At 44.4% G+C, this 26,061-nt stretch overlaps 3 protein-coding genes across 6 annotated transcripts in view; 2 read left to right on the top strand and 1 right to left on the bottom strand.

Moving 5' to 3' along the window:
* The window catches only part of eps8l2 (EPS8 like 2), a 16,655-nt gene extending 561 nt beyond the window's left edge, over nt 1–16,094 (top strand). Inside the window, exons 2-21 of one of the 3 annotated variants that reach the window (XM_029152557.3) lie at nt 2,543–2,599; nt 3,045–3,091; nt 6,772–6,836; nt 7,950–8,111; nt 8,210–8,359; nt 8,865–8,944; nt 9,045–9,154; nt 9,235–9,305; nt 9,390–9,516; nt 10,613–10,701; nt 10,791–10,865; nt 11,453–11,601; nt 11,706–11,874; nt 11,962–11,996; nt 12,073–12,178; nt 12,406–12,525; nt 13,203–13,278; nt 13,371–13,536; nt 14,759–14,891; nt 15,248–16,094. In XM_029152557.3, coding sequence (XP_029008390.1) covers nt 2,559–2,599; nt 3,045–3,091; nt 6,772–6,836; nt 7,950–8,111; nt 8,210–8,359; nt 8,865–8,944; nt 9,045–9,154; nt 9,235–9,305; nt 9,390–9,516; nt 10,613–10,701; nt 10,791–10,865; nt 11,453–11,601; nt 11,706–11,874; nt 11,962–11,996; nt 12,073–12,178; nt 12,406–12,525; nt 13,203–13,278; nt 13,371–13,536; nt 14,759–14,891; nt 15,248–15,337 — 2,061 coding nt within the window. In that variant the 5' untranslated portion in view covers nt 2,543–2,558 and the 3' untranslated portion in view covers nt 15,338–16,094. Of the gene's footprint in view, nt 1–2,542; nt 2,600–2,858; nt 3,092–6,771; nt 6,837–7,949; nt 8,112–8,209; nt 8,360–8,864; nt 8,945–9,044; nt 9,155–9,234; nt 9,306–9,389; nt 9,517–10,612; nt 10,702–10,790; nt 10,866–11,452; nt 11,602–11,705; nt 11,875–11,961; nt 11,997–12,072; nt 12,179–12,405; nt 12,526–13,202; nt 13,279–13,370; nt 13,537–14,758; nt 14,892–15,247 lie in introns of those variants that run through there. The other 2 variants (XM_029152558.3, XM_029152556.3) reach the window with 2 other exon arrangements.
* A 46-nt stretch (nt 16,095–16,140) lies between these two features.
* Nucleotides 16,141–20,424, bottom strand: fads2 (fatty acid desaturase 2). 2 transcript variants are annotated; one of them, XM_029152561.3, is made up of 13 exons: nt 20,220–20,424; nt 19,547–19,807; nt 18,628–18,738; nt 18,275–18,472; nt 18,073–18,174; nt 17,869–17,994; nt 17,713–17,773; nt 17,536–17,612; nt 17,266–17,363; nt 17,073–17,169; nt 16,915–16,994; nt 16,665–16,790; nt 16,141–16,580 (listed from the first exon to the last, which is right to left on the bottom strand). In XM_029152561.3, exons 2-13 carry the CDS (start codon nt 19,754–19,756, stop codon nt 16,529–16,531), a joined length of 1,338 nt encoding a protein of 445 aa, XP_029008394.1. In that variant the 5' UTR covers nt 19,757–19,807; nt 20,220–20,424; the 3' UTR covers nt 16,141–16,528. The 2 variants fall into 2 exon arrangements, with proteins under 2 accessions (XP_029008394.1, XP_029008392.1); XM_029152559.3 differs by having other exon boundaries at nt 19,547–19,838.
* A 3,077-nt stretch (nt 20,425–23,501) lies between these two features.
* On the top strand, nt 23,502–25,596 carry LOC114857955 (leucine-rich repeat-containing protein 10B). Its single transcript, XM_029154909.3, has one exon. The coding sequence runs from the start codon at nt 24,096–24,098 to the stop codon at nt 25,299–25,301; it is 1,206 nt and encodes a 401-aa protein (XP_029010742.1). The 5' UTR covers nt 23,502–24,095; the 3' UTR covers nt 25,302–25,596.
* Nucleotides 25,597–26,061: the final 465 nt, after the last annotated feature.

A 26,061-nucleotide genomic window follows, 5' to 3' on the forward strand; every position in this document is an offset into this window, starting at 1 on the left:
TGCTAATCTGAGAGTCACGTGTGTGCGTGACACACTCATACAATGGTAACAACAGTTCTGTTGTGACTATGCTGGAGGGGTCAAATTAATGTTATGAGAACAGTCGTGTCTGTGAAATCTGACCGCATTTGGTCTTAAGCTGGTTCTTTGCTTCCTGGTTCAGAGAATGAACTCTGCAATAAACACCCAGCCTCATCTCCAGCTGCCGCAGTAGTGGTGTGTGTCTCGGCTCATTCAGGCGGCTGGAGGGCTTTAAACCCTCAACTCTTATCCTTCAGAAAAAGCTTAGTCAGGAGCATGGAGTAAAGTCCACGTTGGTCACCATGTCACAGTGAAGCTAATATTCGTCTGTCATTTTACATAATCTATTGTTGTTGTTTTTTTCTAAGTTTAGTTCCATGGTAATAACAAAAAATTTGACTAGTGTGACCTTAATCTGTTTTTTAAACTGCACTATATTTAATGAAATTCAACATCATGGCATATTTTGATTGTCAGGCTCCACTAAAACATCAGAGCACCAATTTGCTTTTTATTTCAGATTCATATCTTCAGCAAATATTAGTGTTTTCTTAAATCCTTTGTTGCATTTCAAGGTGTGTGTTGGGGCGTGTGCAGCTGTGCAGCTCGCTCTTTCTAAACAGAGGTTAGACCTTTCTGATATGTTGTGACATTATCGTGGTCGGGCTGCAGTAAATCTATTGTGTGATGCTTGTGCACAAGGTCATATGCTGTGCTTTGCATATTAATTCATCATTTGTGCTGTGCAAATACTAGCTGTTGTCATTGTGTTTTGCTTGTTGTGACCCTTTCATGTGTTGGTGCACTTAATAAATCACGCAAAGCAGCACGTTGCACATACTGTACAGTTGCTGCTCTGCAGACTGCAGAGTTGTTCCCTCCCACTGGGTATGTACAGTACAGTGAGTCATCTATAAGAGGAGATTATCAACCTTCGCCTGCATATTAACAGCTGACTGTTTACTGCCGTATCTCTTGTGTTCCCAACACATGGCGAGCTTTGCTCTTAAAATTAGGTTAGCAAAAGATACGAAGAAGAAATTAATGTTTGTGGTCACGGGAAGCATCATGAATATGACACTTGTCTAACCTCATTCCATTAAACATTGGAAATCCAAACAGACCTCATCAGCAAATGAGACACTGAACTAAATACCAGACCTAAACCAAGCGACGTGCGCAGTCTGCATCTAGTGCACAATTACGGGTTTAATCCCACGTCACTTCATTATAAAATGAACCTCAGGCTCAGGGGAGGAGCAGTGTGCTAGGGCCTCTTACAATGAGGCCGGCGACGCACGACAACCTGCCTGTCCTGCCGTAGCCTCACCTCCCTCCTGAAACCTGGCCACAGACCAGAGCTGGAAACAATAGCGATAGAAGATGACCAGAGCGATAAGAACAGAAAGAGGAAGTCTAGTGTTTGTGCCGACTTGACTTGGTAAAGTAACTACACTATAACTAGTCTTCGTTGCCAACTTGCATTTCCTAATTATTAGTTGCAGCAATCTGGAGCTGCAGAACGTGACCCCAACTGAATAAATATTTTATCATTCCAGACTTTCTTCCAAACTTTGGCCGAGGTTGTGAAATCTGTTGTGATTTGCACCCCAGTGTTTCAGAGGGTCGGAGGAGATAATCGGCTGAGGGCGATTGCTTTTATGGTGTGCTGTGTGTGTGATAAGCTAGTGACCTAACCTGTACCTATTTGTTGTGCATGTGCACTGGAAAAAAGAGACGCTTTAAATCTCTGTGGAGGCGAGGCGTGTCACGAAGAAGTGGCCGTGTCAGAGTTTAGTGAGAAAGTGTTAATGAAATGTGTGTAGTAGTATATAAGGCGCTTAGGAACACTTCAAACACTTAATGGCGATACAGGATCCCAACCTCTCACCACCTATAAATAATACAAACTGAGCCCATTGCTCAGAGGGAGTGAGCGGACAGTGTCGAAGTCGTGTAAGGTAAAAGCCGATTCCAGTGTTAAATGATGTACCTACACCTGAGAAAGGCTAATCAAGCAGAGCCCATTGGGTTGCATTGAATCCACAGTCAGTGCTGGTCCACAGCTTGTGCTGTAGGCGCGATACAGTATATGTGTCAGTGCATGCCTAGACAGACAAGTTGGTGGCGAGGGTTGAAGGCGTGGGAGAATTCAGCTCTTTCGTTTCCTCCCGTGAACGTCTCCGCGGCTGTGCTAATATTTCACAGCTACTGCGTCCGGGTGTGAAGCCACGTGGATGTATATTCATCAACAAAGTATCTGATTACGCTGCACATCAGCCTGCTGTCTGCACCGTCCCAGATCAGTCCCTCAGCTAGCAGCAGTGCAGGCCCAACACCTGGCTCTTCACCTGAACCGTGTGCGCTCCACGCTGACATTAAGGGCTGCCTACAATAAGCATTTAAGCTGCCTTTATAAATAGAGCATGTTCATTTTCCCTTTCTCAGCGGCTTCCCTCCTTCAGTGTCCGTTCTCTCTCGCTGTATTTCTGATTCTCACATTCTCCCTTTCCGTCTTCAGGTGGATGCCTTGAATCATGAGTGTCTTGGGACCATCCGCTCCGTCCACCAAAGCCAAGTGAGTTTCCCGCTTTCCCTTCCCTTGCCTATTTACCTTTCTGTGCTTTGACTAGACTGAGAGTTACTGATGCACAGGCACAGGAGAATCACTAACCCTGTACAGTATGTGGAAGGTGCTGTGGGCCAGGGACCTCGGGCACAGAGCGGCTCTGTTAAGGATTGTTTGCTTTGCCTCGGATCCTGGCTCCAGCCTCCTGTCCTCCCCCCCTCTCTCCCTTTTCTACTCTCTCTCTCCCTTGCTGGTCCATATGCTCAGAATCTCAGGCTAATCTCACACTGTGTTGACCAGTCGGCTCTCTGTAATATCTGGTATTTTCTGAGCTTGTCCATGAGGAGTGACAGTGTGGGGCCTTCAGAGAGTGTGTGACAGGGATATTCGAAGGTGCAGGTGAAAGAATGAAGGGTGCACGCCGTAATCCTGTCCACTCCTCTTGTCATTGCAGCGGAGTGTCCAGATCGGACAGCAAGATGAGCGCCAAGGCCCTCTACGGTGAGTGACTGCAGTTGATTTGTTTGTTGCTTGCTGTTATATTCCTTCGCATTACACTTCTGTGCCTACTAACTGCATCATGAGTCATCACAGACTGTTTAAGGCTTAAATAATTTGGGACTTATTACCTTACTTACCTTATTTCACTTTGTTAATAGACAGATTGTGAAGGGTTGAAGCTGTAACTGGGCAAATCACAGCTATTCTCAAATGGCTTTGTGAAAGTCTTTGTAAAGAGACACAGCCCCCTCGCTCGGCACCGTGTCACTGCAGCTCCATGGCCTCAGTAGGATATGAGAGTCGCCACCTGAAAACACACAGTGATAAGAGCGGTCAAGGTCCTGCTGAGAGGGCCCCGTAGGCCTCAGTCAGACACTGGAACATCGGAGGGAGGCATTGGTTCCTACAGGAAACAGCTTTTTGCCAGGCTTGGACCAGACCTTCCATTGGGCACCATTTCCAGTCGTCTGCAAGGCTGAGCTGTGTTGGCTATGGCGTTACCATTGTGGAATGGAGAGATATTTTATTTTGAGAGCGCATATTTGTTTTAGGGTGTGTTTAAATGACTGAAATGTACTACATTACATTAGCAGGGAGCGCAGGGTGTGTCTGTTTTTAATGTGTGGTTGGAACAGGGCGGGAATGCCCAGGTCTTGCAGGTGAATAAAAGACACATTGAAAAGTGGAAAGAAGGAGGCAGCGTTTGCCACTCACTCACCTCTGGTCCTCCCAGCACTGCCTCAGACATTAGCTCACTGGTCCCTGACGGCGCCTCCTTCCACCCCGTAACACAGAAAGACATTGTACAGCATATCATTGGCTCAGAGAGAAACCTACACCGAGGTATGACTGGACAGCCTGCTTTCACGCACGGCTGCACTCTACCAAAATTAGCATCACCTCAAATGACAGATGACGGTAAAGGAGGGATGCAAGTTGTTCCTGAACCATCTGCTGTCTATCCAAATATCCACAGGGCGCCGCCACTCTTGTGATCAGTGAGAAGTATCCCACTGTACTGTACGTGTGATGAGAATGTGCTTGTCTCATCTTGTGTGGCAGATGGTCGCCACAGTACGGCTGCACTCCCAAACCAGAGATGCAGGATTTAGAATACTGTGAACCACCCGTAACAGCAGCAGGCATTTGGATAGATACAGGTTTTGATTCTTGCTATATAAACATAGGTTAGAGGAACAATAGCAGCTCAGTCTCCTGTATGCAAAAGCTTTCCGTCATTCACATATTCACATATATCATCAGCAAAGAAATTATGCAAAATATGTGCAGGCCCACCCAACTGATCTATTATCAGCAGCTTTAGGGTAGAGCGGAGAGATACAGTAGCACAGACACATCATCCCAGGACTTCACAGCATCAACTACTTTATTTAGTCTCACAGACAGTTTGGGCTGGAGAAGCATGTCTCTGACAGGTACTGTGAATGGAGATTCAATCAACAAGTGGTCGTATGCGCTTTGAATAATCTTTGGTATAATATTTTCCTGCTACTGTTTTTCTTTAGGTTCTGTGATTGTTCAGTTAAATGTGCAAAATCCTGCCTAATTTCTTGTATCCATCTTTGGTGTTGAAGTTTCGCTCTTGTTGGACTTTTTTTAACTTAATTTTAAAATTTTAAAATGCAGATATGTCTAACATCTCTTTAGCCTCATGTGGTTTATTTTATACAAATGGTATAAGTCTCTATTAAGTTGTTTGTACATTACTTGGAGAAGAACAAGGGTGACTCAGGTTGAGAGATGTGTTTTGGTGATACTTTCTGGTGACATATGGTCAGAGATTTGTGGACACAACAGGACATTTCCGTATAAAGGGTGCCCTGCAGTTAAAGCAACAAAAGGAACAGTTATTTGGGGGCAGACCGGTTGGTTGATCCAAGTCGTGTATTGGTCTGAGAACCTGCCAGGCGGCCATGTTTATCACTGGTCATTGACTCTGGAGAGATCTGCCCATCTGCCCGCTAAGTGGCTCTTATTGCAAGCCATTGCGCCGCTGTAAATTGATTGGCATAAATGTCAGCCATTAAAAAACCATGGGGCAAGCTCGACTTTCAGAACGACACCTGACACTTGTCTCACATGTGGGGAGCCAAGCAGGAAGCCATCAGCCGAGAGGAAATGGCAGGGGCAGGAAAGACAAACATTTGCATGGTTTGGTCAGTGATGGCAGCTTAATGGGCACAGACACGTGATTGTTGTTTGAGTGTCTTTTAGTGGTGCACAATATAAATCAATCACTATGAGGCATGGATACAGTACATCACTATTATGTACTGTGGAGCTTTGTTAAGCGTTGTTCAAACAGCAGGTCATCAGCATGAAGCAAAGTGTGTTTCAGTGTACATGTAAAGCCATAGTATGAGTGGCATCAAGTTGTTGACTGTATTGGGTGTGGGACATAAAGAGACCTGATACGAGACCTGTCAGCGGCGTTGATAGGAACAGGCTGTCATTTGATTATAATTAACTACACCTGCAGACTATTCACCTGTCCATGTGTTTGTGAGTTCACCTTCCCACTAATTTGGCACTATCTAAAGTAAAACAAGTCTCAGGCAACAGCAGGTGTGTTAGAATAAATACTAAATCGAAAGTCCTAAAAAGAACTAAAAATAAAGTTTAGTTGCCACATTCAACTATTTGTTATGTGTAATCAAATACTACAGTAATTATGGGTATTTGAACTATGTTAGTATTTTCTGGAAATGTTTTTAGTGGACACTGTTATGCTAAACATCTATTAATACTGCCATTGTGAGCATGAGAGCATGCAAATGTTAACATTTAGCTCGTATCAGTCGCACTTAAGCCTTACAGTCATTGGCACGACTGTGGATAACGTGATGTAGATAAAGGATCAACTGAAATCACTGTCAGTACGAAAACATTGGAGGCATTTAAGAAAGACACAAAGAAAAACTGTTTCACAGATAAAAAAAAAAAAAAAAAAAAAGACACTGGACATGTGATGTAGGGGAGTCGTTGATACTGTAGCTGAACCTCAAGTAAATCTATGCCTCAATCACCCGGACCGAATTGAGAAAGAACAAATCAAGTGACGCAGACTCCTTGATATAAGTTAATACTTAACTTGACAGGTTTGTTTCCAAGCTCCCGTGACCCTGAATGTACCATTATTATGAAATAGAAAATATGAATATATGTTTTAGAGGAAAAAGTTTTAGATGTTTGTTTCTTGTGGTACAGTAGCTCATTGTCAACTACAGATCAGTCTGTTACAAATAAAAATAAACTATTTGGTCTCTGCAGTAACCATAACTGATACTGTTGCCAACATCGTATATGAAATAAAAAGCTTAGAGTTCATGTACTAATGACAAACGGCTGAAGTGATTTTAATAATGTCTGTTTGCTGCAGCTTGTCAAACGTTTGCATACATGTTCATGACCTGACTGAGAGGTTGACACTTGCCCCATAATAAAGGACACTTATTAAATGGCCTTGTCACTTCCTTATTGCACTGCCTGTGTTTTATGTTCGTGTCTCAACCCCGTTGTTCACTCTGCGGAAATGTTCACCATGTTGTCTTTAGGTTAGTGGCACTGTCGCTGCTTATGTGGGAACACAAATACTAAAACACATAGGTGTAAACTTTGGTTTTGCAGTTTCTCATGTTGGGTTTTGTTTTCGTCAACAGAACAGAGGAAAAAGTACTCCAACTCCAACTTCATCATGCACGAGACGTCACAGTATCACGTTGAGGTGAGGGATTCTCCATTTTTGTTTCTTCACTGAATTAAAATTGTGTTTTGAGGTAGTGACAGTTTATAGACAGGTGAATTTAAATGTTTTTAAATAGGTGGTATATAAGTAAAATGTTATTTTAATCTAATTTATTATTTATTACTAATGTAATAATTTAGTACGATAAAGCTTAATGTGTTTTCAACAAGTAAAACGTTTATTTTTTGTTGTATCCTATACAACATATTCTAGTAATTAATTAAATTATTAAAGAGGACTATATAGAGGACTATATTAATTAGAGGACTATATACAATCTTTTTTAAATGCTGGGACCAAAATAAAGTGGCACCATTAAAATGTGGTCTTTATAACCAGCAGGTTTAAAATTCATAACTGCTACAACCCTTGCTTTGTCCCAGTTACGTTTTGCCCAGAGATAAATATCTTCATTACGTGCCATCTGCGGGAACTGTGTCATAATAAAGTAATCAAGCATCTAATCGTAGCAGCGGGAAGCTTATGCTGGGAATCACTGATGTTCAGGTTACAGTACATCTTGTGTGCTCATCTCGATCAAACAGGACCAGGCATTCACAGTCGTGCTGTTATTAAATACGTAGGCTTAGCAGGCCATTATCAAGTCTGCTCTGCTGGTCTTTGTCATTATGTTTACAATAATACAGATGGAGGTTGAAATAGACACAAAAACAACTGGGTGGCTCAGTTTAAAGTAGGCCGGCACATTTGGCATGAAGTAAATTTGTTTTATGTTCAATGATGACGTGTACAGTAGAGTACAATACAGTAAACTGTACAGTACTTCTAACTTGGCTGGTGTAGTTTGTCCTTTCTGACATGTAGATACAGGAATGATGATAACCGCCAGTAAAGATAGGATTTGAAGGAGGTGATATGTGGGAATACTAGTTATGCAAATCAATACTGTAGAGCTAAAACAGCCCTTGGTATTGATTTCATCAGACTGTCTGTACCATGATCAATAACCCAGAAGTTAAATATAGTTAAATAACATCACCCACCTTTTAAAGTGAATAATTATTTTCTGGCCTCGGGCCAGTCCAAACACAAACTTCTTTCCTTCCCTAACGGAGACAATTTCCTCTGTAGCATCTCTCCACCTTCATTATGGACAAGACAGAATCCATTGTCACTGTGGATGATGCCATCAAGAAACTAGTCCTTCTGGATTCAAAGGACAAAATATGGACACAAGAGATGCTCCTGCAGGTCACCGACAAGGCAGTCAGGCTCCTGGACTGTGACACACAGGTAACTGGTCCACGCATCGCCGCTTCATCATCATAATATGTTAACATGTGCTACGTGTTTGCACTTCTGATGACTGATGTTCTGTTCTTCTCCTGTAGGAAGAGCTGGAGAACTTTCCTCTCCCCACCATCCAGATGTGTCAGACAGTGCTGAATCAGACGCGTTACCCGTCCGTGCTGCTGCTCGTGTGTCAGGACAAAGAACAGCACAAGCCGGACATTCACTTCTTCCACTGCGATGAGGTTGAGGTGGGTCTGGTACACACCTGGCAGTCTGTGTCCTTGTGTTGTCTGTATGTTTTATGTCATTCATAAATCGGTTTCTGTTGCTGGAGAACTGGATCACATTTCGCTGCTAGAAGTGGCTGCATTGTCTGCCCGTCCCTTTTCATTTTTGCAGCTCTATTTGCTCTACATGTGGACATAAGGGTGGATCACTGAAACTGTATACAACTACAGATTACAGTAAAAAGAGCCACTTTATCTTTTAAAATGACTACTTTTAGGTTGAAAGAATAACTTTGGAGGCAATTGTTCTTGATTTATTACATCAGGTTCATCTTTGCCTTCACTGAAACTATTTCAGACTTTGTCTTGTTTAATTAAATGCTTCATGTAGCATTAAATCGCTGTTGTGCTCCAAGACTACAAACACATCTGATATATTTCCACCTCATTCCACAAAGACAACTTGAAGCAACACAAGCCTGAGGACACCGTTGCTCAGCATGTCAGTGTCTGTCTGTCTCCCCAGGCTGAGATGGTTCATGCGGACATAGACAGTGCCATTGGAGACAACAAGCACGGAAAGAAGATGAGGCTTCAGACGCTGAAGTGAGTACAAAGCTGCTGCACATGAACACACGTGAGCGAAGTAAGGACTGGTTAGCTAACGCGATGAAGGTCTGAATGCCTCCTCCTCCTCATCCCTCAGGGTGAACCAGGAGAAAATGACGCGTCACAGGGAAACCATTCTCCCTCCCTCGCCCCCGAAGGGCCCCTCGCCCACTCCGAAGGGACGAGTAGCTGCCACAAACACCCAAGGTGCCTGCATGCGTCATGTATGTGTTCAGATTATTACCTTGCGTCTTCTCCATGGTTACATGCTATGTGTTTGGATGTAGAAAAACGACTCTCTGCACAAAGTGACACGGAGTCGCATGAGAAGCTGGCCCAGCGCATTGAGAAGGACGTGGTGAGTGTTGGACACACGCGTGTCCTTTCGCAACACACATCCTCCGGCCGTCTCACAAGCCCGCATTGTTTGTGTTAAAAACAGCAAATTCTCAACTGTGCCTTGGACGACATCGAGATCTTTGTGGCGCGGCTGCAAAAGGCAGCGGAGGCCTTTTCCCAGCTCAACCAGCGCAACAAGAGTAAGAAGAATAAGAAGAAAGGACCAGCAGGTCTGTCTCCCTTTCTTCTGACGTGGTGGCATGAATGCAGTGACAATATGTTCATATTGCTCACGTCGCTATATTTGTGTCTCTTTGTGTCCTGTGGCCCGGGACTCTCATCCAGTGATGTATGTGTAGTAGTAGAAGCCAGTTTGGGGTTCTGCTGAGTAATGCGATACTCATTACTGTTATTAATGATGTAATATTATTGCTTGTATTTATTCATCTGTCCAATTACTCTGAAATAACAGCTTTGGTTAACTTGACTAATTAAGAGTCAAGTTAACGTCTGGTAAATTATAATACTGTAAATCAAATTCATGTTGGCAATATAAGAAAATGTCTTATTTATGGACAGTGAACTGTGACCTTTTATTAATTTTGTGTTGCACAAAGCTATAATATTACTGTTGCTGGGTCATATTTTACCACCCAACACTGGCAGCGTTGTGATGCTGTGTTCATACTTTACATAGAGACATCTTTTTCCCTATCTCTTGAGTCTGACATGTAAACTGATTTCAGTGTACATGAGCAACACGTGTGTTAATTGCTACTTTTCCATTATACCCAAACTTAGGAGAAATGTGTGTTGCACTGAATACACTGATACATGTACTAAAACTGTGTATTCTCTACCCAGAGAATCAGTTTCTCAACTATGGGACAGAATCCCATGTGTGCCACCAGTTATATAAAATAGCTGTGATTTAAGAAATGAAACCTTTATTCACAGTAATTTTAAAAATCAGCAGGTTTAACAAAGAATTTAAATCAGCTGTTTTGGGGGTCATGGGAACACTGGGACATTCTGGGTCACAGGCTGAGAAACGCTGATGCAGCACACTGCTTCTTCAGCTTTTACTTTCTGACCAGTGTGAACATTTCATGTGTAAAGCTGTTTATTAACTAATCATTACTGTGGAGATCACCTTCATTTCACCGCAGAAGGAGGCTGTGACCCTGCTAGGGATGAAAAAGGAAAGTTTTTGACTCTGAACCCTGGCCAGAAAGTGAAACCTGTGTCCTACCTGTGGCGTTTGTGTTAGTCAGACTGGTAACTCTACCGTCTGCACCAGCTCATTGTTGCTCTGGTTGTTCACAGAGGGCATGCTGACCCTTCGAGCCAAGCCCCCCACCGAAGCAGAGGTCATCGATAGCCTGCAGAAACTCAAGCTGGCACTCAACCTCTTGGTGAGATATCAACGCTCCTTAATCACTATGGTCATCAGCTAGGTCTCTGCTCTTCTAATGGTGTGGATATGTGAATGCGCCCCCTGCAGGCCAAACTGAAGAAACACATACAGAATCCAAGTGCGGCTGAGCTGGTTCATTTCCTTTTTGGCCCCCTGGAACTGGTAAGAGCTCAAATCTGTTTGGTCTGTGTTGTAAAACAGGTTTATCTGGATAAAGATTAGCCTACAGGACACGCTATCCTTCTGTAGACCATTTTTCCACCTCACCCTAAAAAGTCCACTGCGTTACTGAACACCCATTGTTGTTTGAACCCACAAGACGAGAATCTATTGAACCTACTTAGCATTTGCACTGTCACCATCGGGCAATTCTCTTGCACCACACCCACTGCAGCTCTGCTAAACTCTCACCAGACTGGAGCAACGTGGCTTTCAGCACTCACACAGTTGCATAATGCCGCTTTGCCACGCACACACCTTCGATACTGCTGGATAAAGAACACAGAGCATAAGTAAGATCTTAATTGATATAATGCAGTGACTTCTGGACATGTTGTATTTCATTGATAAGGCTGAGATAAAGCCAGGGCTGTAATAAATAAATGTGGCTCCAAGGCCATGGACTGTTGTGTTAACACGTGTATTACATTTACGGCTGTGTGGTCAGTGGCTCCATGGTTCTTCATTTGACTGATTCAGTTGTTCTCAACATAAAATCAGCAATACCACGTTCTGTCTGGTGTCCACAGGTGTTGCAGAGCTGTGGAAGTCCTGAACTGCCACGTTCAGTCATCTCTCCTCACCTCTCTAAAGACGCTGTTGAGTTTCTGCATGGACACCTCACCCCTAAAGAGATGACCATCTTTGAGCTGCTTGGGGATGGATGGACCAAACCCAGGTATGTGGTGTCATTGCTGGCTCTGTCTATATAAATGTGTCAAGAGCTTTTCAAGAGCTGTGTCAGGAGATTTTGAGCATTTCTAAGCATCCATCCTACCACAGAGCCGAATGGCCCAGGGAAAGGTGCGCTCCACCTTATTACCCAAAGTTTCGGAATGGCTGGGAACCGCCCGCTGAGCTGTTCAGGACAGCCCCTTGGGAAACGGAGGGGCCAACAGGACCGCCAGGGTCTCCCACCAGCCCTGATTACAAGAAACACCCGACACAGGATGTAAGGATAGCTGCTGTCTAGATGTACGGATCATTCCTGGTCCTTCCCCCTCACACTGCAACGATCTGTCTGTCTGTTTTTTTCCAGTTTTATGGAGGTCATTCCCCAAACTCACCAAATGGGTAAGGCCTGAAGTCCCCTCACACACTTTGCTTTATCTTTACTCGAACAACAACAACAAAAACTGTCTGTTGACAGATCCTATAATGGGATGTCCCAGATCCGGAAATATGCCAAAATTCGCTACCACTTTGTAGCGCGAAATGCCAACGAGCTGTCAGTGCTGCAAGACGAAATCCTCGAGGTAAAAGCAAGATTATTACTATTATTTTTATTTAAACTACTTTTGCATTTGCCCAAATATGGATTGTAGCCTAAGTCCCTCTTTTGTATGTGATGTGATAAATAATTGGTAAGCTATAAACAAGGATGACTGAATGGTGCCATCAATTAAGTAATGGTCAAGATACTGAGCTGCACTGTCTGTTTTTTCACTTTTATGAAGTAAAATTCGAAACGTGTCCCCTGCAGGTTTTAGAGGATGACAAACAGTGGTGGAAACTGAGGAATCGCAGTGGTCAGGCTGGCTACGTCCCCTTTAACATACTTGACGTTGTGAAGATAGAGGAACCGGATGCGACGTACAATCAGGTGATGTGCTGTACATGTACGCTATATCTGCAGTGTGCCCAAGTCACATGTTTTATGTGTGGCCTGTGAATCATCAGCAGTTTATCTACATGCATCTCTGTCCTATAGGGGACATACAATATATTAACTTTACAAGCTCAGATGTGTTGTCAAGATTTTTTTCGTGGAAAGACTCGGCAGTCACTCACTCACAATCACTAACCAAAGTATAAGGTAATAAGGCAGGTCAAGGTTTCTTTATTACAGCCTGTGGATAAATTTGCTTTGCAAGTAAGAGTTAAAAGTATGATAGAAGATTACTCAATAGATAACGGGATACTCAGCACATTTGAGTCTCTGGGGTTCATGATGAAGATATTTTCCAATTGTCAAAATGAAACGTTTGTATCGTACGGACTGTGGTCCTCGATTGCTGCAGTTTTGTGAAACAACACATCTGCTGCAGCAGTAAGTTCCCACCCTCAGTCATCATCAGTCAACACATGCTTATATACCAACACCATGCAGCAGCTACACTACAGCACTGCTTCCCAGTGCAAAACGGTTTCACACACATATTTTGCCTTTGGCCCCACGGCAGAACGGCGAATGAGAGTAAAGACAAACCTGTTTGACCGTCTTCTCCGCATAGCTGCGGTTGCTTTCTCATGAATTGTTTGTTGTCTGTGTGTATCCAGCAAGGCTATAGGACGTCCCCTCCTGGTTCTCTAAGCCATGGAGACAGTTTCAACCATGGCAGACCCAAAGACAAAGGCGAGTCAATGCAGCCACAGAAACAAAGAATGCCGAGTTGCTGCTTCCTTTCTTGTTGCGATTCTTGATGCTGTGCTGTCTTTGTGCCACAGTAATGGATGAAGTCACCACTGAGTTATTGATGATGATCACCGCTAACAAACCACCAGCAAGAAAGTTCAGAGTGGAGCGGCCGTCTGGTACCCAAGTACCACTCACCCACGATTCAAACCCAGAGCAGGTGACTGCATGGCTCAACGCAAAAGGCTTTTCAAAATCGTAAGTCATCCACACTCATGCATAAATAAATAAAAAATACTGCCCCACGCCTCAGACTCAACACACCTCTTAAACAACCCTTGCTGTTTAACAGGTCGCAAGTTATTCCTTTACCTTACGATTGATGGACAGTTGAGAACAGCGCAAAGATTTGCCTCTAGGGGGCAGCAGAACCCTTCATTACAGCCAAGGTTCTGACTGAAAGTTCAAACATGTACTGCATCATATGCTTCTCTAATTAATCACCAGATAATAATATACTAGGATCAAAATACATGCTGTAGACATATAGTTTATACACAGCTGACATAATAATCTGGTAGATAAATTTAAATGTTTGCATCAAACCTACTGATTTATTTCTGGCTAGTGAGGCAGACTTTTGGCAATAATTATTTCGGTCTCTATAATAAAATATGACGTGCAGCTGTAGCTGTAAAGTCTATTACTGCACTGCTGCACTACAGTAGCTACATACAACTTGGTCATTTTAGTTTGAACAGCTTTGTTGACACATCATTGACGTGTAGCCTCAGACACTGGGCCAAACCAGGGGTTCAATGTCTGACTCAAAGTCGCTGCGGTAAGTTCAGTAAGCAGTGAAGAATCTCACACACCGGCATAGAAACAAAAAAAACCTTAGTAAAGAGAGCAGAGAAATTCAGCTTACCACTGCGCTGAATGTCCAGTCTCCTCCGCCATGTTTGGCCGCTGTCACTGCAGAAAAGCCCGCTTCACACAGACTGGATGTACTGTAGGTAATGGATGCAAAGTAGTGCGTGTCAGCTGGAGGCTTCACCGGCTAAAAGGCTAAAATGCTAAAATGCTAGCGGGCTGGGTGCGTGACAATCAACTGTTGCGACAAGTAAGTAGCTTATAAGTAGGACTTGTGATGTTTTCTTGTTTTTTAATTTGTTTAAATGCTGGGTTTTCTTTGAGTCGTTGTCTCTTCGTCCCTCCCACCAGTTAGAAGTTTCTCATTAAGTAGCTGTTTTACTCACTTTTGCTAGCTTGTGCTCTCAACTTTTCAAAGTGTCGTGTCACGTGACCGAGTCGCGCCTTTGACAGGTGTCCAGAGGCAGCGACGGACGAGTCGGATGATTTTTCAAAATAAAACTCAAATCGATAAAATATATATTTAAACAGATCCAGTGTGTGAACACCAACATTGTACATATGTGCATAAATAACATGCACCAAACTCTGTCTGTGATTTTGGCAGTACGGTTGATTGTTTGGGGATTCTGACCGGAGCCCAGCTGTTTTCACTCAACAAAGAGGAACTGAAGGCCGTGTGTGGAGAGGAAGGCGGCCGCGTCTACTGTCAGGTCACTGTGCAGAAAACACAGCTGGAGGTTAGTCACACACCTGTGAATACAAACACACAAACTGCTGACACAGCTGTTTTATTCACAGCCAGACAAAGAAGGTCAAAACGCACAAAGGAATACACTTGTTTGCAAAACTGTTGAATAGATTTGAATAATACCAACATGGATCAGTTTATTGGGGCATGTTAATACAAGTGGGTACAGAATGCACGCAGTATAATTACAAAAATACAGGTCCTGTCATAACAAGCGAAGGCAGTTCAATCATTACACAACTAAACTCATGGTGATGAATTTTAATAAATCCTAGACTAGAATCTAGACCTAGGAATTTTGCAGTAGCAACATTTTTTAACTCTCTTTGTGTTCTTATTTTACAGAAGACAAGTGGAGACTCTGAGTTGCAGGAGATCATGAAGCGGAGGCAAGAGAGGATCGAATCAGGCAGCAAAGACACTCCCTCCTCGTAGCTCCACGGCTGCAGCACCTTCTTTAATCAGCCCTTTGTTAATTATCACCCACAGTAAAACACGACAGAATGTTGTATAAATTTGAATTGTATATTTATTTTGTATCATGCAATGTGTATGTATTCAAGTGGTTTCTTGTCTAATTACAATCCTTCTGTTTTAAATGTCTCATTAAAAATTTGTCCTTAAACAGAGTTTTGTGTATGAAATGTAGTGTAACATGTAAAATGTTGTACAGTTTGGATGAGTCTGTCATTGAACTTGTGCATGGACAGCACGCATGAATATACATATGCAGTATGTTGATGTTTATGCCCCTTGTCAATATTGCAGCTATTTACTACTATGACCTGGTAAATAAGACGATTTTAGCTATTGTGTATCTAAACTTGTGCCAGAATATGTGACACATTTCCAGATATCTAGCCAATAATTTTCACTGTTTGCAGGGGAAGAAAATCAAAAAACTCATCTTAGTTGGTTTTAACATAGGCACTTGCTGTTTATAATAACAAAGCAAGTTTGAGCTGTAGAGAAGTTCACAACAATCCTGCACGAACTCAATGTCAGTGGGAGAGATGTGTTGTCATGTGTTTTTTGCAGCTTCATAAGCTACACTGACAAAGACATATATGCAAGAAAATCTGCTCTGTTGATAATTAAATGAGCATTTATGCAAAACATTCAAAGAAGCTGTAAATAAATTGGGAAGTAGTGTAACCTGAAAAAAGGTTTCAAAATAAACTTGATAAATATTTGTTACTTTATTTTCTTGTGTTTGGAAGTGGATGAATTTTACTGGATTTAGTAGAAACATAGTTTCTTTATTAATGTAGTTTAGAACAAAATGTTAAGTTTGATAAGAAATTACAAGCTGTCAACATGTTAAACCCTCAGTCACATTAAATTAGTTGTTTGCTCACAGAATTACATAGTTTGAACTCACTTGGCAAGGAAACAAAAACAGCTTTTTAAATAACTCGGTCAGTTTCAATGACTGCATGGCTTATTACGACTACTGATGTCTGAGAAAGTGTGTGATCACTAAAGGAGCGCTACACAACATCAAAACACCTATAACACCAGCCTAAAAAGCAAAGACTATTCCCATTCTGCATTTCAAACCAAACAAACTAGATGAATTTGATACAGGACTAGAGGAAAACGTGACTCCTTCTAGGACGAAACGGATCATTTATGGAGATATGCATCCAGCCAGAGTTCCCCTGAGGATTTCAGTGACCTGAAAACGCAGACAATAGAAAATGAGACACCACTCAAAACAAGCCTAGAAGGAATTACACTATCACAGTGCTGTATAACGTACGTGACTATATCAGCCATGGCCTGATACAGAGTTTTGGTCTGGTAAGGGATGCCATGTTTCTTACACAGCGCCTCCACCTGCGGAGCCACCAGGTGGTAGTTGTGTCGGGGCATCATGGGGAAGAGGCTTTAGAGGCAACAGGAGCAGAGGACGCGTCAGATGGAGCTCTACCCACCACATCCATCTTAATATTGTATCGTGTTTGTGAGCTCTGTGGCTCTCTATCAACTTTCCCAACACTGTGACTTACTGGTGTTCGATCTGGAAGTTGAGGTGTCCGGTGAACCAGTCGTTGAAGAAGGACTGCTCTACATTACAGGTGGATTCCAGCTAAAGACAGGAGGATGTGTGAGTGGGAACCTGAGCAGCAGCTGCAGGTCAACGCGCATTTCAAAACAAAGCAGGTACCTGCATGTTCAGCCAGTCCTGGCGCCGCTCGTAGTCTATTTCCTTGGGAAGGTGATTCATCTGAGTGACCCACACAAACCAGTGACTCTCCATAAACCTGCACCAGAATAATATATCACACCAGTTTTATTACAGTAGCCATTAAAAGGCAGTGGTTATTCTTCTTATATTATTATTCCTTCAGCTCTTTTACCTGACGAAGAAGAGAAGGGCAGTTGCACCAATTACACCATACACAGGTACATAACAGACGAAGTAGCGAATATAGAAAGTCAGGAACCAGGCCAGATCCTTCACAAGACAAATGGGTAAATACGACTCAAACATCAACTCTATCTGCACGTTCACCAGCATCTCATTTCTACTTCAGCTGCTTAAATAAACGGATTTGAAATCAGCTGCTTATATTTATCCACTGGGCCAAAACACAAAAGCTTTATTTACACAAGGGAGAGGAGCTTACCACCCAGTAGCGGCGGTTGAGCATGGTTTGAATAATTTGAATGTGGAAGAAAACTGGAATGAGCAGAGGTGGCGCCACTAAAAACAGAAGAAACAGAAGCCAGTGAGTCCTGCATCAGTGGTTCCTGCCGAGTACTGATGGCTTCATTCATTTTGAAGGACTCTTGTGAAAACATACCAAGAAAGAAGTACTTGTGCTGGTGATTGTAGGGCATATTTTTGATCTTTTTTATGCCAAACTGTAGGAGGAAGAATGCACAGGTTGTGTGAGCAGCCGAGAGCGGGTCGCTCGACACGTTAAAGGAATCAGAATCAGCGTCAGTGTTAAACTCGCCTCCACTGGTTGTTTCTCTCCAAGCACAAACAGGTTCAGCATGTTAATATCCGGGTCCTTGAGGACGACGTTGGGTTTAGCATGGTGCTGGAAATGCCGGTGATTCCACCAGTTGGCAGAGGCTCCCTAAGAAAACCACCATTTAGCATTCGTACGAGCCATTCATGTCAAGAATAGCTGCGTATAATTAGGAATCGCATTCACCTTCAAATGGCCAATGACGAAGTGGTGCACGAGGTGATTCCAGCGGGACTTCTTGAACACAGACAGGTGGCCAAAGTCGTGCTGCAGCCACCCGGCCTGAGACTGCAAATAACCAAGCAATTTGACGTCTGTTCGCATCAACAAAAACACTTAAAATGCACTACACGATAATAATGTTTTTATATTGATTAATATAAGTCACCTGAGCAGTCGCCAGCATGACTGAACACAAAAGCGTCAGGATCCAGTTTGTCCCCCAGTACCAGACCATCATCCACGCGAGGACCTCCAGCAGGATGATGTGACTGAGGTGGAGGAAGAAGAACAGGGGCTGGGCTCGAAACAGACCCTGGTTCTCAGCCTTCACGCGTAAGTCCTGGAAATCCTTCATAACCGCTGCCTGAGAGAAGATGAAGGACAGGTCTGTGAAGCTCAGATGGGGATGCATTGGAAAGGTGGGAGTTATTCAACGCCCGAGAAAAGTCTCATCATCTGCATTTGATGTCTAATGACACATGACGAGTGAGGCTTTAATCCGAGTCTAAGGGGTCTCACATTTTTGTCTTGGTCCTGACTGGGCTCACTTGCTGCCAGCTCTCCGATCTGCACGACCTTCATGTACTTCTGCACAAGCTTTTGGTCCGGATGAAAAGCGCTGAACGCCTCCTGGAAGACAGAGATGAAGAATGTGGTCGGTGATCAGCTGTAGTGAAACCTCTGCCTCATTATCAGTCTTAATGTTGTCTCAGAATGTTCAGCCAGTAAAAATACATAAAAGTACCAATGCAACACTAAATAAATTATTATAGGAGTAGTATAAAAATGGAGAAAATCTCATTCTAAAAACAATGTATACTGTTACTTACAGCACAGTCAAAGTTAAAACTAAAATATAAGAATATAAATATAGAGATAATAAATTCTGCCTAATGCAAATTGGAAAAAATATGTGTTATTATTCAGCATTCTTCGCATTAAATAAAATAAATGACCGATTTTATTATAAAAGCTATTATGACAAATAAATCCTCTGTATTTTATTTGTTCCCCTCCTCGGTCATAAAGGTTATTCTGACCTTTATCTCCATGCTGGACACAGCTTCTTTATACAGCAGTTCCAACGAACTGTGCCTTCACCAGCCTACAACATTAAAGGCTGTGTGTGCACTAATGCACAATGTTAACGATCTGATAATGTAATAGTAATAATAATGCTGATAATTTATCAGTCAGGGGCCAAGCGCTTTTGCTTGGCAACCTTTTTTTACCCTGATGTCAGCTGTAAACTATAGTACTACAGGATACGATGTTAGTTTTTGCTGTTTTTGGTGCTTTTACTTTGGTAAGTTCTTCCACCTCTGCAGCATGTGATATTGACTGTGCGTAGTTTGCGGGCAATAAATGAATCCAATGGAATGCTTCCATTCTAGGTGTGATGTGTGGTCACACACGGTCCCAGCTCACACGTCTTTACCGTGGCATCCTCTCCTGCGTAGTGGTACAGGACACGGAATCCTCCCGGGTGCCTCTTGGCCCATTCGGTGACGTTGTAAACTTTCCTGTTGATGACCACCCACTGGTCGGTCTTGGTGCTGTGGGTCTTCACGTCCTCCCAGGTGTAAACCCCTCCAGCCTTGCCGCTGTCGGACTTCCCCTCCTCTTTCTGTTGGCCTCCCCCTCCCATCCTCTCTGCTCCACCTGCTTAACAAAGGACTCGTCGACCAGCGTTTGGGACCTGGAAGCGAAGAATGCTGCTCAACACGTGACTGTGCAGAAAAAAAATGGGCTTTTAGGAGTCGGCTGAACTCAGACAAAGAGACGCGCAACACGTTCACGAGCAATTGGAGACGAAACGACCAACTTGGACGCGCGGCGGACATCACCGCTCCGCGTCGGCGACAAACTTCCAGCGTCAAAACGAGCCGCGCTGCTGCGGCGCAGGCGCAGGCGCGCAGCTACAGGCCGAGGAGTCTCGGAACATCACAGCATGCGGTTCAGTCAAACAATAAAACGCAAAACGCGTCGCTTCACGCACGAAGGGCGCATCGCGCGGCCTGGCTGGTGCTTAAGCTGACGAAACGCACGGACGGCGGCCGCGGGCTCCATCCCGCAACATGCGCGCGACAAACAGCTCGGTTCACACTCACAGCTTCGTCCAGCTTCGGTTGCTCTGCCCGGGTCCCAGTCGCATAAACACACCGGCTGACTTTGTTTGCACTTCGGGTCCACTTGAAAGCATCACCATCCCCTTATATAATGATGGACTCGGTTACCCTATCCTCAGTGCAAACTCCGAGCGGATCATTCGAGGGTTTCTGGGCCAATCGGCTTCAAGTACATCACGAATCGACTGGGCTGCTCGCAATAGACTCAATAAACTGGTCATTAGAGCGACGCCTGTGGCCTTATCTGGAGGAGCTCCTCGATAGCCCATGTGCACCTCGACAGAGCGCGAGGTCTTAGTTCAGATCCGCAGTCCGATAAATTTACTTGGACTCATCAGAAATGTGTTTTTTAAATGCGCGCATGGCACAAAAGACGTATTACTCTGAATGTCATTTGATGCACATTTATTTGCCGATTTCACACGTTTCCAGTCGTTTTTCATCTGTTGCTTGTCCCCAAAACGAAACAAATAATACACTTTAATATTAGTGTACAGTGCACACGGAGTCTTCTCTGCCCTCGGCTTGTGTTTTTACTTTCACTATTCGCTGAGATCAATATTTTTAATATTTGCAGACAAGCAGCCAGGTGAGGGTGTGACGTCATCTATAACCAAACAATATTCACGAGGGCAGTGGTTTTGTCGGGAAATTGTATTATGAATGTATCTGTTGATGTTTCCTCCGTTTTACCAGCAGATGGTGCAGATGAGCTCTGTTTAAAATCCTGCTTTGACCCCAAGGATGCGAGAGCAGGTGTCACGACATGAGACATCAGAGCCTCTTAACCCACATGGAAAACGGAAGCATTTCCACCTGCTATCAGATGAAATATAAGCGTTAACATGTACGTTTTGTTGCTGTTTGTTTTCCACATGTTCCCTCCTCCTGCATTCAGCGGTCACATTCATCCCGAGGTCTCTGTCTGTCGGCTGCTTACAGTCCATTGTGTCATTTCAGGGTCATTTCAATGCGATACAGAAATTTGCAAATCAGCGCTTTTGTTCCTCAGCATATCAGACAGGATTATCCTCAAGCAGCGTGTGGCCTGTCTCCCTGTTTGTCCGCTTCCTCTGCCACAGCTCATTAGGCTGACAGAAGCGCCGCACGTCTGACCCCAGCAGCTTTTCCAGGCTTTTCTTCAGTATCACAACCGACAAAACACACTGTCAATCAGGAAACCTGCTGCTCTTGTCAAGTATTTAATAAAGTAGGAAGAGTTTCGCTTTTAAAACACACAACACCCCCAAATGTCATCACTTTCTGCAGATTAGTCGTCGATATAATCTTTGCACCATCTGTGCCTGAGACAAAAATATATTAGCATCTGGAACGCAATGTAAAAAATAAGAGAGGACGATTTTACAACAAGTAACGCGCTGCTCACTGTGTTGGAGGAAGAGTTCACATCTTTTGAATCCATCCATCCATTATCCAACCATGTCACAGGGCTGCTGGAGCATAGACATAAACAATAATAACAAATATATATACCTATAGTACAACATACAGAGTATAGTGATATAGTGGCACAGTATTATGAATAAATTATTATTCTTGATTACTGTTAATAATGTACTACAGTATGTTGTACAGTAAGTATAATTTATTAATTTGTTTTGATGCTGCTAATTGATAAAAGTGTGTTTTAACTGTAAATGAACTAAAAACATTTAAATATGAAACCTAGTTGAGAAAAATAAAACATGCAATAATAATTAAAATCTCCAGTACATAAATGTATTTGGGATGTACCACACTTCAATCCATGGTCAGAAGACGGTCAAACACTGCCTATGAATGCATCAGCAAAGTTTGACCAGGACATGTTGTTCTAGCGTTTGTCTCAGGTCGAGTCCTTTCAGCGTTGCAACAGTTTGGAAGTTATCTTTGCGTCTGCTCTGTGTCTGTGACTGCTTTAATTTGGTCCATAAAAAGCTGCTAGAGCTCATGTCTGGGACGTGTGACACAAAGCAGCGCAGGGTTCCAACATTTGGAGGTCCAGGAAACCGTAGACGTCCATGGTCAACAGGTATTAATGTATAACTATGTGTTTACAATGTGGGGGTGGTTTTCAGAATTCGGCTTTCAACTTTTACACACTTAATGGAAACAAATAGAATGAATAAAGCCGCAATCAGAACAAAGCTTACATAAACAAAAAGCATTATATGCTCCAGACATTTGACTTATTACTAGTGTTATTATGAGTAGTATTTGTGTCATTGTGTGCTTCAGTAGTTTTTGTGTTGACTATAGTTGTGCCAATTCAGTAAAGTTGATTTCAACATAATGTAGCTGGACACAGGTACTTCTTCCCGGTTTCATAGTGTATAGTTACATACTACACGTCTCCAGGTCTCAGTGCAAAGGTTGCACGCTCACTGATTAAAATACAAGTGACCTATTTTCCAGTGACCTTTGTGACAGTGGTGTGAGTGTCTCTTAATAACTGCATTACAGTGTAATTTACACTTTTAGACATTAGTCATTGACATTTTTGGGGAAAAGTAATCAAAATAATGTGCAAATCAAATAACTGTCAAATTATTACTGTATAATGTATCCAAAGGTGAAATGCAACGTGAAGTACTTCAAATCTACAGTTACTTAGTAAATGGTTACAGAACACAGAATAAAACTGTTGTTGTTATAGATTGTTATAGATGTATAGGCTGTAAATTGTTTGATATTTGCAATGTAACTAAAACAAAAGAGACTTTCAGAAATTTATTTAATAAATTTAAAGCATACTCTAGATACGTGGCCACGACTGTGCGAGTCAGCTTTTGTCATTACCGTCGTAAAATGCACAGAAGTGTTGTAATAAAAAAAAATCAATAAAACTAATAACTACAAAAAGGGTTTTGTGGAGTCAACAACGGTGCTATTATACTGTAGTTTTAAAACTAGTGTTAAACACACGCACGTAGGAGTCACTGACACTAGTCTAGTTTCGCGCGCACACGCTTTGGCCATGTGATGTCAAAGCCCCCGTTCCGGTTCCAGGGGGAGGGAGGCAGCTCGTCAATGTAAACCTTCACACTGATGGAGCGAGTCGGTCAGCCCGTCTGCGCTGTGCTGTTCCACAATGCGCCGTTCTCTTCCCCGGTGCGGATTATCTCTCCGGGAGACGTCGGCCTCTGACGGGCGGCAGCGGCGTCAACTACCGGACGGACTTGCGTGACCAGTGTGTGTGTGTGTGTGTGTGTGTGTGTGTGTGTGTGTGTGTGTGTGTGTGTGTGTGTGTGTGTGTTTCTTTGGGGCAGGTCGTTGAGCCGCACACACACGGCGGCTCCCGGCAGCAAACTGGATATTTAGAGTCTTGAAGGGGCACTTCATCCCGGTTTGAGGAAGAGAGAGAGAGAAACCGGATCACATGAACAAGTGACCTCAGAAGCTGCGCATTATCTTTCTCTTAAAAGCCTGGAGGGAGTTAAGGAGGAGGAGGAGGAGAAGAAGAGAGGAGGAAGGGTAAGGACTGAAAGAATTCAACTCAAGATTCAGCTGCACTTTGTTGAGAACTACCAGCAAAACTATTACTACCAGTACTACTATTACTACTATTACTACTACTACTACTATTACCACTACTATTACAATTATTATTGCAACTCCACCGCTCGATAAATACTCTTGGTATTTTCTACTAAAAAAGTAGATGAAGGGACAAAGAGACACCTGACTGCTGCTGTGGAATGGCTGCAGGAGCGTTAAATGGCGCACGTTACACTGCTGTTTGGGTTCAGCCATGAAACAACAGCAGCCCCCAAGCGAAGGGCTAACTTGTCACAGGCGCTACAGCATCAAATGACTCTGTCCTGACTCACGTAGGAGTCAGGGGCTGCAGGCCACAGCATGGGCAACTCCTCCAGGAAGGAGGAAGGAGACGAAGAAGACGAGGGGGGGAAGGATGGCGAGGAGGAGGAGACGGAGGAGGAGAAGAAGAAACCAGAGGAGGAAGTGGAGGAAGAGCTCCCAATGGGCGTGGAGGAGCTGCTGGAGAGCGGAGATCCTGTGTTGGACTTGAGTTACCGCAAATTCAAGCGCCTGCCGACGCGCGTGTGCGGGCTGATGCACCTGGAGAAGCTGTACGTCTGCGGGAACAGCATCCGCACCGTGCCCGACAGCATCTCCCAGCTCCACGGCCTGCGGACGCTCGCCCTCGACTTCAACAAGCTGGAAGACGTCCCGCTAGCCGTCTGCGAGCTCACCCAACTCACCCGCCTGTACCTGGGCAGCAACCGGCTGATGAGCCTCCCGCCTGAAATCTCCAATCTGAAGAATCTGCGCTGCCTGTGGATCGAGAGCAACTACTTCCATAGATTCCCAAAGGAGCTGTACGACCTGCCCCACCTCAAGTCCCTGCAGATAGGAGACAACAGGCTGAAGACGCTGCCTCCCGACCTGGTGCGTATGGAGGCTCTGCGGGGGCTATGGCTCTACACAAACCGCTTCGAGACCTTCCCCAGCGTTCTGCTGCGCATGAAGGGCTTGGAGATCCTGGATCTGGACCGCAACAAGATATCAGAGCTCCCCAGCCTGAGGCGCCTCCGGGCCCTGCGCCTGTTCTCCTACGACCACAACCCGATCAAGGAGCCGCCCGAAGTTCGCGATGAAGTGCTGATCGTCGGGGAGGGGGCTGCAGAGTTCCTGGAGATACGCGAGGCCCGGAAAGAGCGACTGCGCAAGGCTGCAGAGCAGGAGGCAGAGGAGCTGGCTCTGGCGGGAGAGGAGCCGGTGATTCACGGAATTCTGAAGAACAGCAGCTCGAAACAGGCCACAGAAGAGGAGGTGGACGGTAAGGACGAAGGGACCCTGGCGACGGAGGGGGAGGAGGTGGAGGAAGAGGGGGACGTGGAGCCGCTAGTCACCGAGTACGACGGTGCCGAGCTGGAGTACGATGAAGAGCCTGTCGAATATGAGACGGAGGAGATGATATACGAAGGAGAGGGGTTTGAGTACGAGGGTGAGGAGCTGGAGTACGAGAGGGCTCAGATGGACTATGAGTACGAGGACCAGCAGGAGCTGTGCGATTTAGGGAGGCAGGATGAGGGAGCATGAGGGGCCGGCGGGTGGAGGTGGGTGCGGGTGGGCCTTTCTCAGCTATGCTGCTAATTTCTAATGTGTTGTAACTGTGAAAATGAAGCCGGGCATTAAGACTGTGATCCCATCTCAACCGGCTGCAAGGTCCAAATCGGAGCAGGACTCGGGTGGACTGTGTGCGTGCAGGGGCTGCATTCTATTTACAGTGTATTTGTTTTGAGTGTACACATGAGCCCAAGTCTTCCATCAGTAAATACTGTCTGTGATGATGAGGTCCGAGTCGGTCATTTATGGAAACACGCTTCTTGCGGAGTTTGGGAACCAAGTTGTGTCTGCGAGTGGTATTTCCACGCCTCACCGTCGGCGTCTGTTTAATGTGCCTGTCAGTGCACCTCAGTCGGACCCGCTGCTATTTTTAAAAGCCCCGTGCGCATGTAAACATGTGTATTGGATTTAAATTTACAAAATATTTATGACACGCTGAACACGACGCCCGGGTCGGCGTTGTGTAAGCAGTGCTGCGGGTGTCGGTGCCAAGATGGAGCAGGATGATTAGAGCGATGAATACCTGGGGAGCCTCACCATAAAAGGTAAGTCCATAGGGAGGCCGGCGAAGACCGTGACACACCTGAAGCCACCTGCGGCCCAGAGACCCGGCTGCCGGGACCTTTGTGCACGTCGTTCTGTCGGCGGCTACACCTCCCCTAGCCTCGGCCTCTGACGGGAAGCAGGCCCGGCCCTTGTCCTCCTCTCATCTCTGCACCCATTATTCATGCGG

The sequence above is a fragment of the Betta splendens genome, chromosome 6, assembly GCF_900634795.4.
Source record: "Betta splendens chromosome 6, fBetSpl5.4, whole genome shotgun sequence".
Lineage (NCBI taxonomy): Eukaryota > Metazoa > Chordata > Actinopteri > Anabantiformes > Osphronemidae > Betta > Betta splendens.